General features: G+C 36.9%; 2 protein-coding genes across 3 annotated transcripts; one reads left to right on the top strand and one right to left on the bottom strand.

Annotated features, from left to right (window-relative positions):
- Positions 1-1,527: 1,527 nt before the first annotated feature.
- On the bottom strand, positions 1,528-5,624 carry LOC141768979 (uncharacterized). 2 transcript variants are annotated; one of them, XM_074637563.1, is made up of 5 exons: positions 5,488-5,624; positions 4,352-4,642; positions 2,259-2,339; positions 1,819-1,842; positions 1,528-1,687 (listed from the first exon to the last, which is right to left on the bottom strand). In XM_074637563.1, exons 1-5 carry the CDS (start codon positions 5,522-5,524, stop codon positions 1,668-1,670), a joined length of 453 nt encoding a protein of 150 aa, XP_074493664.1. In that variant the 5' UTR covers positions 5,525-5,624; the 3' UTR covers positions 1,528-1,667. The 2 variants fall into 2 exon arrangements, with proteins under 2 accessions (XP_074493664.1, XP_074493663.1); XM_074637562.1 differs by lacking the exon at positions 1,528-1,687 and having other exon boundaries at positions 1,717-1,842.
- An 808-nt stretch (positions 5,625-6,432) lies between these two features.
- imp4 (IMP U3 small nucleolar ribonucleoprotein 4) lies at positions 6,433-12,056 on the top strand. The gene is made up of 9 exons (XM_074637557.1): positions 6,433-6,593; positions 7,810-7,918; positions 8,013-8,096; positions 8,222-8,331; positions 9,039-9,171; positions 10,270-10,424; positions 10,518-10,612; positions 10,708-10,781; positions 11,634-12,056. Exons 1-9 carry the CDS (start codon positions 6,591-6,593, stop codon positions 11,744-11,746), a joined length of 876 nt encoding a protein of 291 aa, XP_074493658.1. The 5' UTR covers positions 6,433-6,590; the 3' UTR covers positions 11,747-12,056.
- Positions 12,057-12,555: the final 499 nt, after the last annotated feature.

Genomic DNA, 12,555 nt, shown 5'->3' with positions numbered 1-12,555 from the left:
GTTAAATCATATCTCGATAATCTGGATATGAAACACATTTCAAGGCCAGGTGTACAGTGACCATCTTGAAAGACAAAAAACACTGTGTAGTCTGATCCCAGGTTTTCAACAAGAAAGTGTAACGCGGACGCGTGTCCTGCCGGCTCAATGTGGACGTAGTCTTGGTGTGAAACTGACCCCACATGTCCTCACCAGGGATTTCATGATTTCACTCCACTGATCAAAATAGCTCCTGCCCCGTTAGCTCAAATGAACAATTGACAAACGAACTTAACGGCCACCTTTTCTCTGCTTCACCCTGCGAAGGCGACGTACAAATTCTCCTCGTGTTTTCTGCAATTGCCTTAATGGAGGTTACTTCAAGGGAAGGATGTGCCGCTATCCTCATGAACCATTTTTAAGTGTTCTTACTGTAAAATGTTAGGTAACTCGGGGCGGGGGGGGGGGGGGGGGGGTCCGAATGTTGTCCTAGCCTTTTATTGGTGAAACGGTCTAAAGCATTTCTGAAGCCTGTTATAAGATTGCAGTGAATCAGTACATTTGTTTGTCTTTTTGTTTTTGTTTGATTCTCGTTGGACAGCATCCTTCTAAAGGAGTATTATGGAATTGTGTTAATATTTTCCAAGATTTCCTCATTGTTTTATCCTTGTGTTATTTATTGCTTCTATTTTTGTTTTGTTGCAAAAATGTCAGGCTTTAGTTTGCGCGATTTGTGCTGAAACTGTCCTCAACGGTAAAACACATGCAGCTTTTTTATGGATTACGGTTGTTCATATCTCCTAACCTGTAATACATTTCTCCAATGGTTTACTCCCACTACTTTTAAGGACACGTACGTGGTGATATGAACTACGTACAGTACAGTATCTTCCATAAATCACTAAAATGTTTCAAATAAGTGAAGCATTCTTGCATCTAAGAGAAATGATGTGTATTTTTAGACAGATTTCATACAGTTTCCATCTCCAGTACATATATACGGTTACACTCTTGTTGGTTTACAAAGAAATTATGTTTGATATTCCAAAGTTGAAACTATGCAGCATTGATCCTGAATACTGTGTGCTCTTTTTTTTTTGTTTTTGTCTTTTGTCATGTGATTGAGGATAAATGCTGAAAGCACAGTTTCAAGCAAAGCATGAGACTTAAATGTACAGCAAGAAAAGAATGTATAAAATATATAGATAAATCCATATATTTGAAGAGCTTTGTTCCAAAAATGATGCATACACCGTGTGGAAACAATGTCACTGAAATCCTATTAAATTATCTAGACAGGAAAGATCCAGTAGGGAAAATTCCTGTAAAATTCTGCTGTCCGGAGTAATAATGATGAGAATGGATATGCACTTTGGAAATGTTGTCTTTCAGGTATTTTTTTTCCAAATGGACATGTGACATTTTGGAATGAACCCCTTCATTTATTTTTCACCCCATGACATGTTCCATCTTTACACTGTGTGAGTTTGCCTATGTTTGGTTTGTCCAATAAATGCAAACTTATTTCTTCATAAAGAACATTTCTTGTGTCTTTAAACAATTGTTTCACCCTTGAAAACAATTTGAAAAACACCACGATTTGGATGATTCTGGGCTGTGACATCAAGTCTCTTAATGGTGCTGAAATGAAGCCAGAACCTGTGATCATCCAGCTCACAGTGATGTCGTCATAACGCTCCTCTGTCCTTCTAAAGAAAGAAAAGACAGAAGATGTTAAGCCAGTTGCACTCAAGCAATCCATGATGTTGGAATTCTATTTATTAATTCTATTTTTAAACTCTACATTTTTTTGTTGCATGAAAAATGGGCGTGTTTTACCTTTAGGAATGTGTTTTGTTATTTCTGTGAAAGAGAGATTTGAGAGTTTAGTTACCGTCTTCCTTATGTGAATTTACTATAATCTGCATTAAAGATCAATCATGTCAGTTTAGCACTTCAAAGCCTGTATTTTCTCCTCCGTCCGTCTTATGAGCATGATATCTCAGGAACACCTTGAGGGAATGTCTTGGATCCACTTGGATTCAAGGATAAAATCATTACATTTTGGAGGTCAAAGGTCACTGTGACCTGTTTTTGGCAATAACTCAAGAATTCATATGCTAATTATGACAATTTCACACAAATGTCTGACAGGATAAAATGATGAAGCTATGACATTTTGGACAGACGTGGATGTAAACTGCAACTTGCTTGGCAGATTCATACAACCGTGAGGCGGTAATTCTAGTTTTTTTTGGTCGAACAGCAGAATGACTTACTTCTGGCGTAAAGGTTGGTGAATATGGTCACCATGGGCAGCACAGGCAGCAGAATCCAGCGAGCGAATCTCGCACTGGACACTGCAGGGGGGATGGAAAAGAAACGAAAATGTGATTTGGGTAGTTTAAATTAAAAGGGACATGTCATGAAAAACTCACCTTTTCAGTGCTTGCGCACATACAGTACATCTGGGTATCTGGAGTGCCTACCAACTCACAAACTGAAATAAGACAACCCAGTCAGTTTTTTTGTGGGCTGTCTAGATCAGAAAACATGTGTTTCAACAAGCCAATCACATTTGGTTCCCCTTCCTATGTCACATGCAGGCTCATTAGAATATAACCTGGAGGGAATTTCTTCAAATTTGGCACAAATGTCCACTTGGATTCAAGGATGAACTGATTCAATTTTGGAGGTCAAAGGTCACTGTGACTTCACAAAACACATTTTTGGCAAGAGCTCATGTGCTAATTATGACAAATTCACACAAATGGATACACAGGATAAAATGATAAAGTGATGACATTTTAAACAGACATGGATGTAAACTCTAACTTGACTGGTTGGTGGAGACATACAACTGCACGGTACTGATTAGTTTTGTAAATGTGATCTGAATTGATGAATTGCTCTCAGGTGAATCTTGACTATCACTAATGAAGGGGAATGTGTGAAGCGTTAGATCAACCAATGATCAACCAGTTCTCTAAAATAGCTCAGATGTTTCCATTTCTAATTTCGTATTTTGTGACGCAATGACGTGGTCTATCAACAAATTACAGCACGAGTAAAGGCTTAAATGTGAATCCTGTCCAATCTCTTGTAATCAATCTCCCACATACAGTAAAGTGCGGTGGTGTAGTGGTCGTTGGTGAGGCGGGTGGACTTCTAGGTGGGTATACTCTCCTATATATTCCAATGGCTTTTTGGCTGATAGGTGGATATACTGTGAACCGCCAGAAACAGAGGTGCGTATACCTGCGTATACCTGTCCACTTCACCACTGGTAATGTGCAACTTTGTACTGTTGAAACTGATATAGCTATGCTGTACAGAAAAAGAGCAGCCTTGTGCATTTTCCATCATGGTCATCAAAATCTGAAAATACTGATGGAGTACCCCGTTATATTGACAACATAGCATTTTGACTATTACTTTTGAAAGATAAACTAAGGATTTTTGAGCAGGTTATGGGTTTTAGGCGGGTAATCCACTGTGTGGCGCCGTCTGTATGAATTGTTTCGGGAAATGCACTTTGTGTTTTGCAAATGGTAAGGAGTATTCGAGAAATATACCACAGCAACTGAGAAAAACTGTAATGCAGCTGTACTTACTCTTGATTAATTACAACAACATGAATTGATTGAAATAAGTAATGATGTAATATTCCTATTCCAGAATGAAATGCATGAATAACGTCAAGTCAGGATTTCAAAACTTGTTTTTCTGCCTGAAAATATAAAAATGAAATTAAAGGTTTGTTTTTTTCCCATTCGGGGGAAGAAGAACAAACTAAAAACACAGTATTGACAAATTACCACCTTAGATGTTCTGGTGAACGTGTTAAAGAAATCATCCAGCAGACACAGAGCAGCATTATAATTCATATGGAAGTGTGTCTCTGACCACCTCACAAATCTAAGTCCAATATTCACTGTCCTTTTAGCTCTGTGTTTGGTCTCCACCAACTCCTGAGGGAAATATCTGTCTCTTTAGCTGCTAAATGCTCCACTATGTTCACCAGCTGGTCTCTAACGGCTGTTTGCTGCTGAGCAAGAAGAGCAGTGAGTTCATCAGAGCTTCTGTGGCTGGAAATTAGGTTGATGAGAGCATAGTTGAGGGCCAGAAAACTATCAATACGAGCAACACCTTTCATATTAGTCATTTGATACAATGTTCATATAAAAAAAAAAAGTGATTGTTGCAGATTTAAAGATAGATAGATAGATGGATAGATGGATAGATAGATAGATAGATAGATAGATAGGTAGATAGATAGGTAGATAGATAGATAGATAGATAGATAGATAGATAGATAGATCGATCGATCGATAGATAGATGGATAGATAGCTGCTATCTAGCTCTACTTACAGCTGTGAATGTAGCCTTCAGCCAGCTTGATGATGGTGTTATTTCTGCTCAGCACACCACACCAGTACACTCCCTCTCCACGGCTGGGCTGCAGCACCGCCACAGTGAAGGAGGCCGAGCCCTGCTGGGTCACCTTCAGGTTGCCTCCATCCAGTGAGTGGCCACTGTGGTTGAAGGTGAGGCCGCTGCAGCAGTCGGTGGAGCTCTGCCTGCACCAAACCCTCAGCTGGCTCTCATGCTTTAGTTCATAGGGACATGTCAGCTTCTGCCAATACACTGCCTCACAGCCACCTGCACACAGTAGTGGTAAATAAAATAGTTAGTAACGGTATAATCTCCTACCAATACAATACAAAAGAAGCCAAACCTACCTATATCGGATTTGATATAACAAAATTAGACTTGATACATCATTAGTCATCTGAATAAGTCAGAACACTGCATCTTGTTATTTCTGATTTCTTTATTTGTGTATTTAATTTATTTTTATTTTTTTTATCCTTTTTAATTTAATTGATAGTTAACTAACCTACTCCTCTTGAGTATGGTTCTTTTTCAGTTTGTTTGTGGATGGAATAGGGAGGGAATTTTGAGCCATGTTTGTGTGAGTTTGTTTGTTTTGTATATTTGGTTAACTAAAAAATTTGAACATAAAATATTCTAAAAACAAAAAAAAGAAGCCAAACCTTGGAGGAGCCAAAGAAATTGCATCACCTTCACAATTGTCAGTTTTTCCCTTTTTCTCCATACTGATTTATCTGACTGTTTGAAAAGGCCTACTACTTTATGCAATTATCTTATTAAAGTGGATAACCTGTAACCTACATCAAGTACATGGTGGCAGCTGATACGTGATGCTTTAAATGTCTAGACGAATGTGTGATTTAAAATGGACTAAGAGGAAAACTCATGTCTAGTGGATACTTCAATCTTAACTCTTCTGATACTCCAAATATTAATAATATATATTATAATATTGGTACGTTTTGCTATGGATTTCATGCAGTTGCACAGCATTTAAAATTAATTTCAGCCAGTGGTACTTGGCTAAATAAAGCAGCACAAAATAATCTATAAATCAAGTTTCTTAAGAATCTGAATTAAAGTTCTCTATCAAGGTGAAGGTCTATACATACCTACAGCCAAAAGTAATATCCAAATCAAGAGATGCATAGTTGGAACTGGTAAAGAGGAAGAGAAGCTGCTTTTTTAAGGTGACAGAGCTTCAGGAAATGCCTGCCCACACAGATTATATATAGAAATTGTTTCCTTTCCTCATGCTCAGGTGGTGATGATTGCATCATATTACCTTATAAGATGATTATTTATTAGTAGTCACACAGTGGGGAAATGTGCAGTGTTACAGCAACAAAGGGGGTTGTGCATGCAATAACAAAAAACATCAGTAAAAAAAGATATAATAGCCTAAATAAAGCAGTATCACGTAAAGTTGTGTTCGTACAACAAAGAAGAGTATGTGTATTTCAGTCTGTGGTGGATTTGTGGAATGGGTTAGGTGATGGGTTGAAGCGGAGCACAAATATAAATCACTTTAAAAAGCTATACTAAAAATATACAGTATTTTTGGGAGGTATATGGTTGAGGAAGAGTTTTGATTAGGGTTGTGGTAAGGGTTGGTTTACGTATATCTACTTTTTAACTCCGGATGGATACAGTATGTGGGTTGTAAATAAACTTGGGAAAGTTTATATATTATATTATATTATATTATATTATATTATATTATATTATTATCATTCTATGATGAGTTATTAGAGGAGAAGTGAGTAAGGGGTAGGGAAATATAAGTTTCGCTTCTACCTACTCCTTTTCGGACACTATTACTCTTGTTTTGTTTGTTATTATTTTGTATCTGTTTTTATTAATTTTGATGTTCCAAATAAAGTCTTTCATTCATTCATTCATAAAGAACTGGTTCAATTACTTGTTCCAAAAAATTGTCTTATCGTCACACATCTTGTTGGAAATGTGCCTTTTTTTCCTCCTCGAGGGATTTTGGTGCCAGTCTGAGGCCAGAACTGCTCAACACTCATCATCACCAAAGCCAGATTTTCTTCGAAACTCGGGCTTTTATTTTGAAAAGCTTGCTAGTCAGTATCGAGCGCTCTCATTGGCTCCTCCCGTCAGCCAATGAGGGACGCTCTTGTACTCACGTCCTCCTCCTGTATCTCCATGTGAGTGCTTTCTTGCTAACTGGATACTAGCTAAAAAAAACATCATGGTGAGTTTAAAACGGATTAAAAGACAGATTTATGATCAATACGTGTTTTAGTAGCTCGGTATGATGAATGTTTAATTAGCAACCGAGCTGATTATTGATGTAACGCTGTAAGTTACTGATAATTAATGTCCTCAATGAATGAAAACATCACTTATCTGGTCCACAACCTGTCTATAACGCTACTATCTTGTATAAGTGATGTAACTAAGTTTACCAGCCAGCTATATGTCTCTCCATACGGAAATAATCCCTTGTGGGTCTGATATAAAGACGACAACCAGAACTGCATTTAAAAATCTGGTTATTTACATTATCTAATTCTCATAAAGCCTCATATATGGTAAAACATGACTGATCAAGACTTCTCCTCGATGATCAATGATACTTTCATTCGGCATTAACTTGAGTCAAAGTCACCCAGCACTTAGTTAAAATAGGTGTCAACTTGAAAAGTGGTCGCTTATCATTAAGGAAATTGTGTCATATGAAGTGTTTAGCTTGTTTTTTAAAAACAGTATATATATATTTTTTATACTTTATTTTTTTCAAGGTTGTTTTCATATATGCAATATGCAGTTCGTAATTACAATAGTTTATAAACCATTTTTTTTAAGTAGATGAGCTTATAGACAAACTCATTAAGTACACTAGAGAAAACAACTTCAACATTCAAAATTGAAATAAAATTAAGAAAATAAATAATAAATAATGATAAAAAGAAAGAATAGAGTTAAAAAAACACATTAAAAAAAACAATGATACGAGAGTAATAATAAATTAAATCAACAAATAAGTTAATAGAAAATAAAAAGGGGGGGAGCGCAAATATCTAGTAATATCATTTACATGGGCTCACACATGCATCCTCCTTCACGTCAGGTCACCTCCAAGCATGTGTATATGTGCATGTGTGTTAACCCATGTAACTATATTTGTCCTTCTGTTAGACTCAGAAACCTTTTAAGGTGTTTATAACATTTAACCCTGGTGCCGTGGTGAAAATCAATATAGAGTCGTTTCAACTTTCAGACAATCCCACCATCTAATGTTATTGTTAAAGATCTCAAATGAACACAAACGTCAAAGTATTACAGTACATAGTATTTGATGTTCCTAGCATGTTTCTGAACAAAGCTCACATGTTCCTCTCAGTATGAGTATGTATGAAGAGCCTGCATGTCTTTGCTTGAGGTAATTTGGTGTAATGTTGTTACAGCTTCGTCGAGAGGTGAGACTGAGACGAGAGTACCTGTACAGGAAGGCACAAGAGGACCGGCTCCGAACAATTGAGGAGAAGAAACAGAAGCTGAAGGGCGCACTTGAAGGTAGGATGGCGTGATCACTCGGGTCCATTTATCAGTGGTAATGATCCTAACACAAATCCAGGTGTAACACAAGCTGTTTTTTTTTCCTCTGCAGATAACCGTCTCCTTCCAACTGAGGTACGCAAAGATGCTCTGCAGCTCCAGACACTACTGGAATATGACGATGAAGGGGCAGAAGGCTAGTGTTACTGTTTTCTATTATTATCAACAGCATCCTATCTGATTGCACCAATGTATCAGTTTTCATTTATTTAGTCATTAATGTATTTGTTTATATTGATTTATTTTGTCTTAACTGGGCAGGTGTCAGCTCACACATGGATGATGAGTATAAATGGGCCGGAGTTGAAGATCCTAAAGTCATGGTCACCACATCCAGAGATCCCAGCTCCAGACTCAAAATGTTTTCCAAGGTCAGTCGGTTAGGACAGCAGATGGACCTCGGGGTCATACTGTAACACTTCACTTTATGGGTCTGCAAGTTCCAAATAATTTAAGAATCATTTTCATAGAAGTTTCCTCAAAATAACTTTTTTTTAAAAAACTAATCATAGAGAAGATTGAGACTGTTTAATTAATGCACTTCCGTTCAAATTATTCTTAGCATAAACTACAGCCTTTTTTTGTAAGAGCACAATAGTCCATCTGAACACACTAAAATGTGAAATCTGTCTGAGGCAAGCAAACAATTCAACAGAAATGGATAAAAAAGTTTCCAATATTAAATGGATATTAAAATAATGCTTATTTAAGGTTAAATGGAGCGGTTCTTTAAAGGGAAAAACACACAATAACAGTACTAAATTACAAGTTACATCATTATTCATAAATTACAGACCTGTAAAATAAAGAGTTGCTTTCATTTATTATAGTTTTTTTTAATATCTATTAATGTATTGACCTCTAAGTATTGGCCTCTAAGTCCTATGAAAATGATAATAAAATTAATAGTACAAAAAAAATTTAAAAAAGCAAACTACTGAACAACAGAGACATCTGAGCTACATGTCAGAGAAAAGATAACTTCCTCTTGAACTTACTTGTTTTTATTCCAAATTTGACAGTGGGGGGTAACAAAAGAGAGCGGAGAATATCATGTGATATATGTGAATTGTTACAGGAGGTGAAGCTGATGTTCCCTGGAGCTCAGCGCATGAACAGAGGAAACCACGAGATTAATGCACTGGTTAGCGCCTGCAAAGCCAACAACGTTACAGACCTCGTCATCGTGCATGAAACCAGAGGACAGCCAGGTACGCCTGTTTACCTCAATCTTTTCTTTTTTCATATTTGTGACATCGGGTTGATCCCTGAGGCTCTGAGCAGGTCGTCTCTCTCCAGCAGTGTTTGTACATCCTACAGGATCCACATGAAGCAACCACTAACAAAGCTAAAGTTCTCTCCCAACGTTTTGCTACACGTTAATTCTAAGCAGGTTTTTGGATATGTAGTGTGTTCAAATTGGAAAAATAAAATATTACTGAAAAAATCACTGCACAAGGAAAAGGAACAGCTGCTTACAGCTGCAAATGATTTCAACTAATTGTGAAGGGTAATGAAAGAGCTCCATCTTGGAAAACAAAAGTATTAAATCTTCGGAAAAACATTTTGCTTTCTTTTGTGAAGTTGAATCGCTGTGGCATCTCAAAGTCACAGTTTGATTGACGTCTATCAGCTGTGCCGCACTCATATCGTGTGACCTTGTGACCATTTTCGTCTGTTAGCCGTATTTTTTAGATGTAACCGTACATTTAGAGTTGACTTTTAAGCCAACAAATAAATACATAGATATGGGATTCTGTTTTTTCCCCACCACAATTGTATATCTGGCACTGAGGAGTAGAGTATGAAACACTATTTAGAACTTAATGTTGGAAGTACAATTTACAGGAAACCCAATTGAGCAGTTAACTGATTAAATGTAATATTAAAAATCCAACTAATAGTAAGACATTTTTTTTTTTTAATTTTGATGTCCACATTTTCTGGGTGGGTTGGTTGAAGACATTCATGTTCCCCCGAGGATGAATTATTGTTCGATTCCCATCAGCCTCAGTTATGGGGTGCTAACACACTGATTTAAGATGGTGACCAAAGTGAACATAATGTTAGCATGTTGTGTTCGCACTAATTTAATGGCAGTAAAATCCAATGGTCACCTATCCCTATCGCCGTGCAACATGACTTAAAATAGCGCACTTTCCGAGTAGCAAAAGAACAATTGTAAAACAATACTTGATGTGATTATTAAACAGAGTGCAGCCTGTAATCTGAGTATAAAGTCAACTACGGTTTAGTACAGAGACACTGACCATAGAGTATCTGATTCTGTTGTGCTTGTATATTTCCAGACGGCCTGGTGGTGTGCCACTTGCCATTTGGACCCACGGCTTATTTCACCCTGTACAGCGTGGTAATGAGGCACGATGTTCCAGACATAGGCACCATGTCTGAGGCCTACCCCCACCTCATTTTTCACAACTTCACCTCACGACTTGGCACTAGGGTGAGTGAGCGATGCACGGTGCACTGTACACACGCCATCGATTCTCTGTCACCACTTGTTCTTGGGCACAACTAATTCATTCTGCTCACACAGGTATCAAATATCCTCAAGTATCTTTTTCCTGTGCCGAAGGAGGACAGTAGGCGTGTAATCACATTCGCCAACCAAGAGGACTTCATCTCTTTCAGGTCGGTGTGAAAGGACTCGATGTAAATGTCATACAGACTATGCCTTATTTGAGGTAAAGAGTACTAAGAGTAATAGCTGTTTTTTTTAATTACAGACATCACACCTACAAGAAAACAGACCACAAGAACATTGAGATGACAGAAGTCGGACCCAGGTTTGAAATGAAATGTAAGTATGGATAGGGGCTAATAGTCCTTAGGAATAAGGACCAGTCATATTTTGATGCAAAGATTTGTATATTAGCAGGAATGTAGCACAACATGACAGAGAAAGCAGCGCTCTGTTTATTTAAATATGGAAGTACAAAAAAAATTATTTTGTCCCTAAAATCAATGAATAATTGTGATAAATAATCGTAATCTCAATATTGATCAAAATAATCTGGATTATCATTTTGGCCATAATCGTGCAGCCCTAGTAAAACGTCCCACTCAGTGCATATCTTTGGCCTGATATTTAAATGCCCAAATGTAAGGGATCCCTATACAGTTTAATAAAGTCTTTGTTTTGTGTTGTGTTCATGTAAAAAAATATCAGTATCAGATGTTTTAAACTCCAGTATTCGCCAGGTAATTTTTTTTTTCTGAACACAACCTTTATCTAAAGCCAGGCTAAACACAGTCCAGACTTATCCCTGCATACCAATGCACAGAATTAAAATCTCTTGATTTTGATTAGAGACACCTCGGTCTAATACCCAAAGAGTCACACTCTTCCTTTAAATAAAGACCAGTGCAAAAACACTGGAAGATGCTAGCACAGCTAAAATAGCTATGAGAAAAGCTTAACTTTTATGAAAACTGTGAATGTGTCAAAATATCAGTATTAATAAACGTCTCTTCAGCAAGACATGAAACTGAAAATATATTACTGATGCGGTAATAATTTAGAAATCATTTCTGTTCTCAGGAAATCGTTATTTTAGGGCATTTTCCTATAAAAGTTTGAGTCGTATTCCTCTGTTCTGTACCACTTTTCTTTCGTGATGTCTAAAATATTTTCATCTGTTCTCTCGTTCAGTGTATATGATCAAACTGGGAACCCTGGAGAACGAGAGTACCGCGGATGTGGAGTGGCGTCACCATGCATATACACACACAGCCAAGAAGAGGAGGTTCCTCAGTGTGCAATAGGAACTAATAATAATAAAGCAAAACCAAACTGTTGTCACAAACTGCTTTATGGACTATGTTTTCTAAAAATTCTTAAAATGTGGAGTTTATAAAATGACAAGTGAGTTTTTTGTTAGTTGCCTACCAGATATGACTAGAAGTATAATCCGTTCAAGTCAAGGGTTTCCCGTAGTCACACTGCATCATATCCATCATGAATGACAGGATTTTTCAATTAAACCCAGTGGTTAACAAAGACCTAATACATACTGTGCTGAGTGTAGTATAACTGTTATGCTATTTTTAATAAAAATGTGTATCTAATGATCTATATTGGCTCAATTGTTTTCGTACCTATCCATATGTGCAAATATATACTGCAAGTGTATGAATAACTGGGGCAGGGTATATATATATATATATATATATATATATATATATATATATATATATATATATATTTTTAGCTCTAAAACTTAACCTATTACAGCCTGAATCGCCCACGATCCTGCTGGTCTCAGAGGGTTGAATTGTTTATTTATATTTCATTTATTCAGTTTCCATTTTTGTACTATTTACGTTTTACATTTTTAATACACCTTTAATACATTTACTGAACAATAAAGTTCAAGTTCAAGACCTTTATGTGTCCCCGAGGGGCAATTGGTTTTGCCGTAGTAGCAAACAACATTGCATCACAATAAGAGAATATACACATACTGTACATTCCCACATACTAAAACACTGAAAAAAGGTGAAAACCTTGAGTTACAATATTAAGATAATGACAAGAACAGAAGAACAGGCATGGGTGGATGTGCGGATACTAC

This window comes from Sebastes fasciatus, chromosome 6 (assembly GCF_043250625.1).
Source record: "Sebastes fasciatus isolate fSebFas1 chromosome 6, fSebFas1.pri, whole genome shotgun sequence".
Taxonomy (NCBI): domain Eukaryota; kingdom Metazoa; phylum Chordata; class Actinopteri; order Perciformes; family Sebastidae; genus Sebastes; species Sebastes fasciatus.
This window is presented reverse-complemented; position numbering and strand designations above follow the sequence as displayed.

Excerpts from the sequence above, each read along its gene's own strand:
- LOC141768979 (XM_074637562.1), bottom strand. The coding sequence starts at position 5,524 with ATGCATCTCTTGATTTGGATATTACTTTTGGCTGTAG. Across the intron at positions 4,643-5,487 it reads GATATTACTTTTGGCTGTAG|GTGGCTGTGAGGCAGTGTAT; the intron begins GTATGTATAGAC and ends TACTGTGTGCAG. Across the intron at positions 1,843-2,258 it reads CACCAACCTTTACGCCAGAA|AAATAACAAAACACATTCCT; the intron begins GTAAGTCATTCT and ends TCTCTTTCACAG.
- imp4 (XM_074637557.1), top strand. Across the intron at positions 10,613-10,707 it reads GAGGACTTCATCTCTTTCAG|ACATCACACCTACAAGAAAA; the intron begins GTCGGTGTGAAA and ends TTTTAATTACAG. Across the intron at positions 10,782-11,633 it reads ACCCAGGTTTGAAATGAAAT|TGTATATGATCAAACTGGGA; the intron begins GTAAGTATGGAT and ends TCTCTCGTTCAG.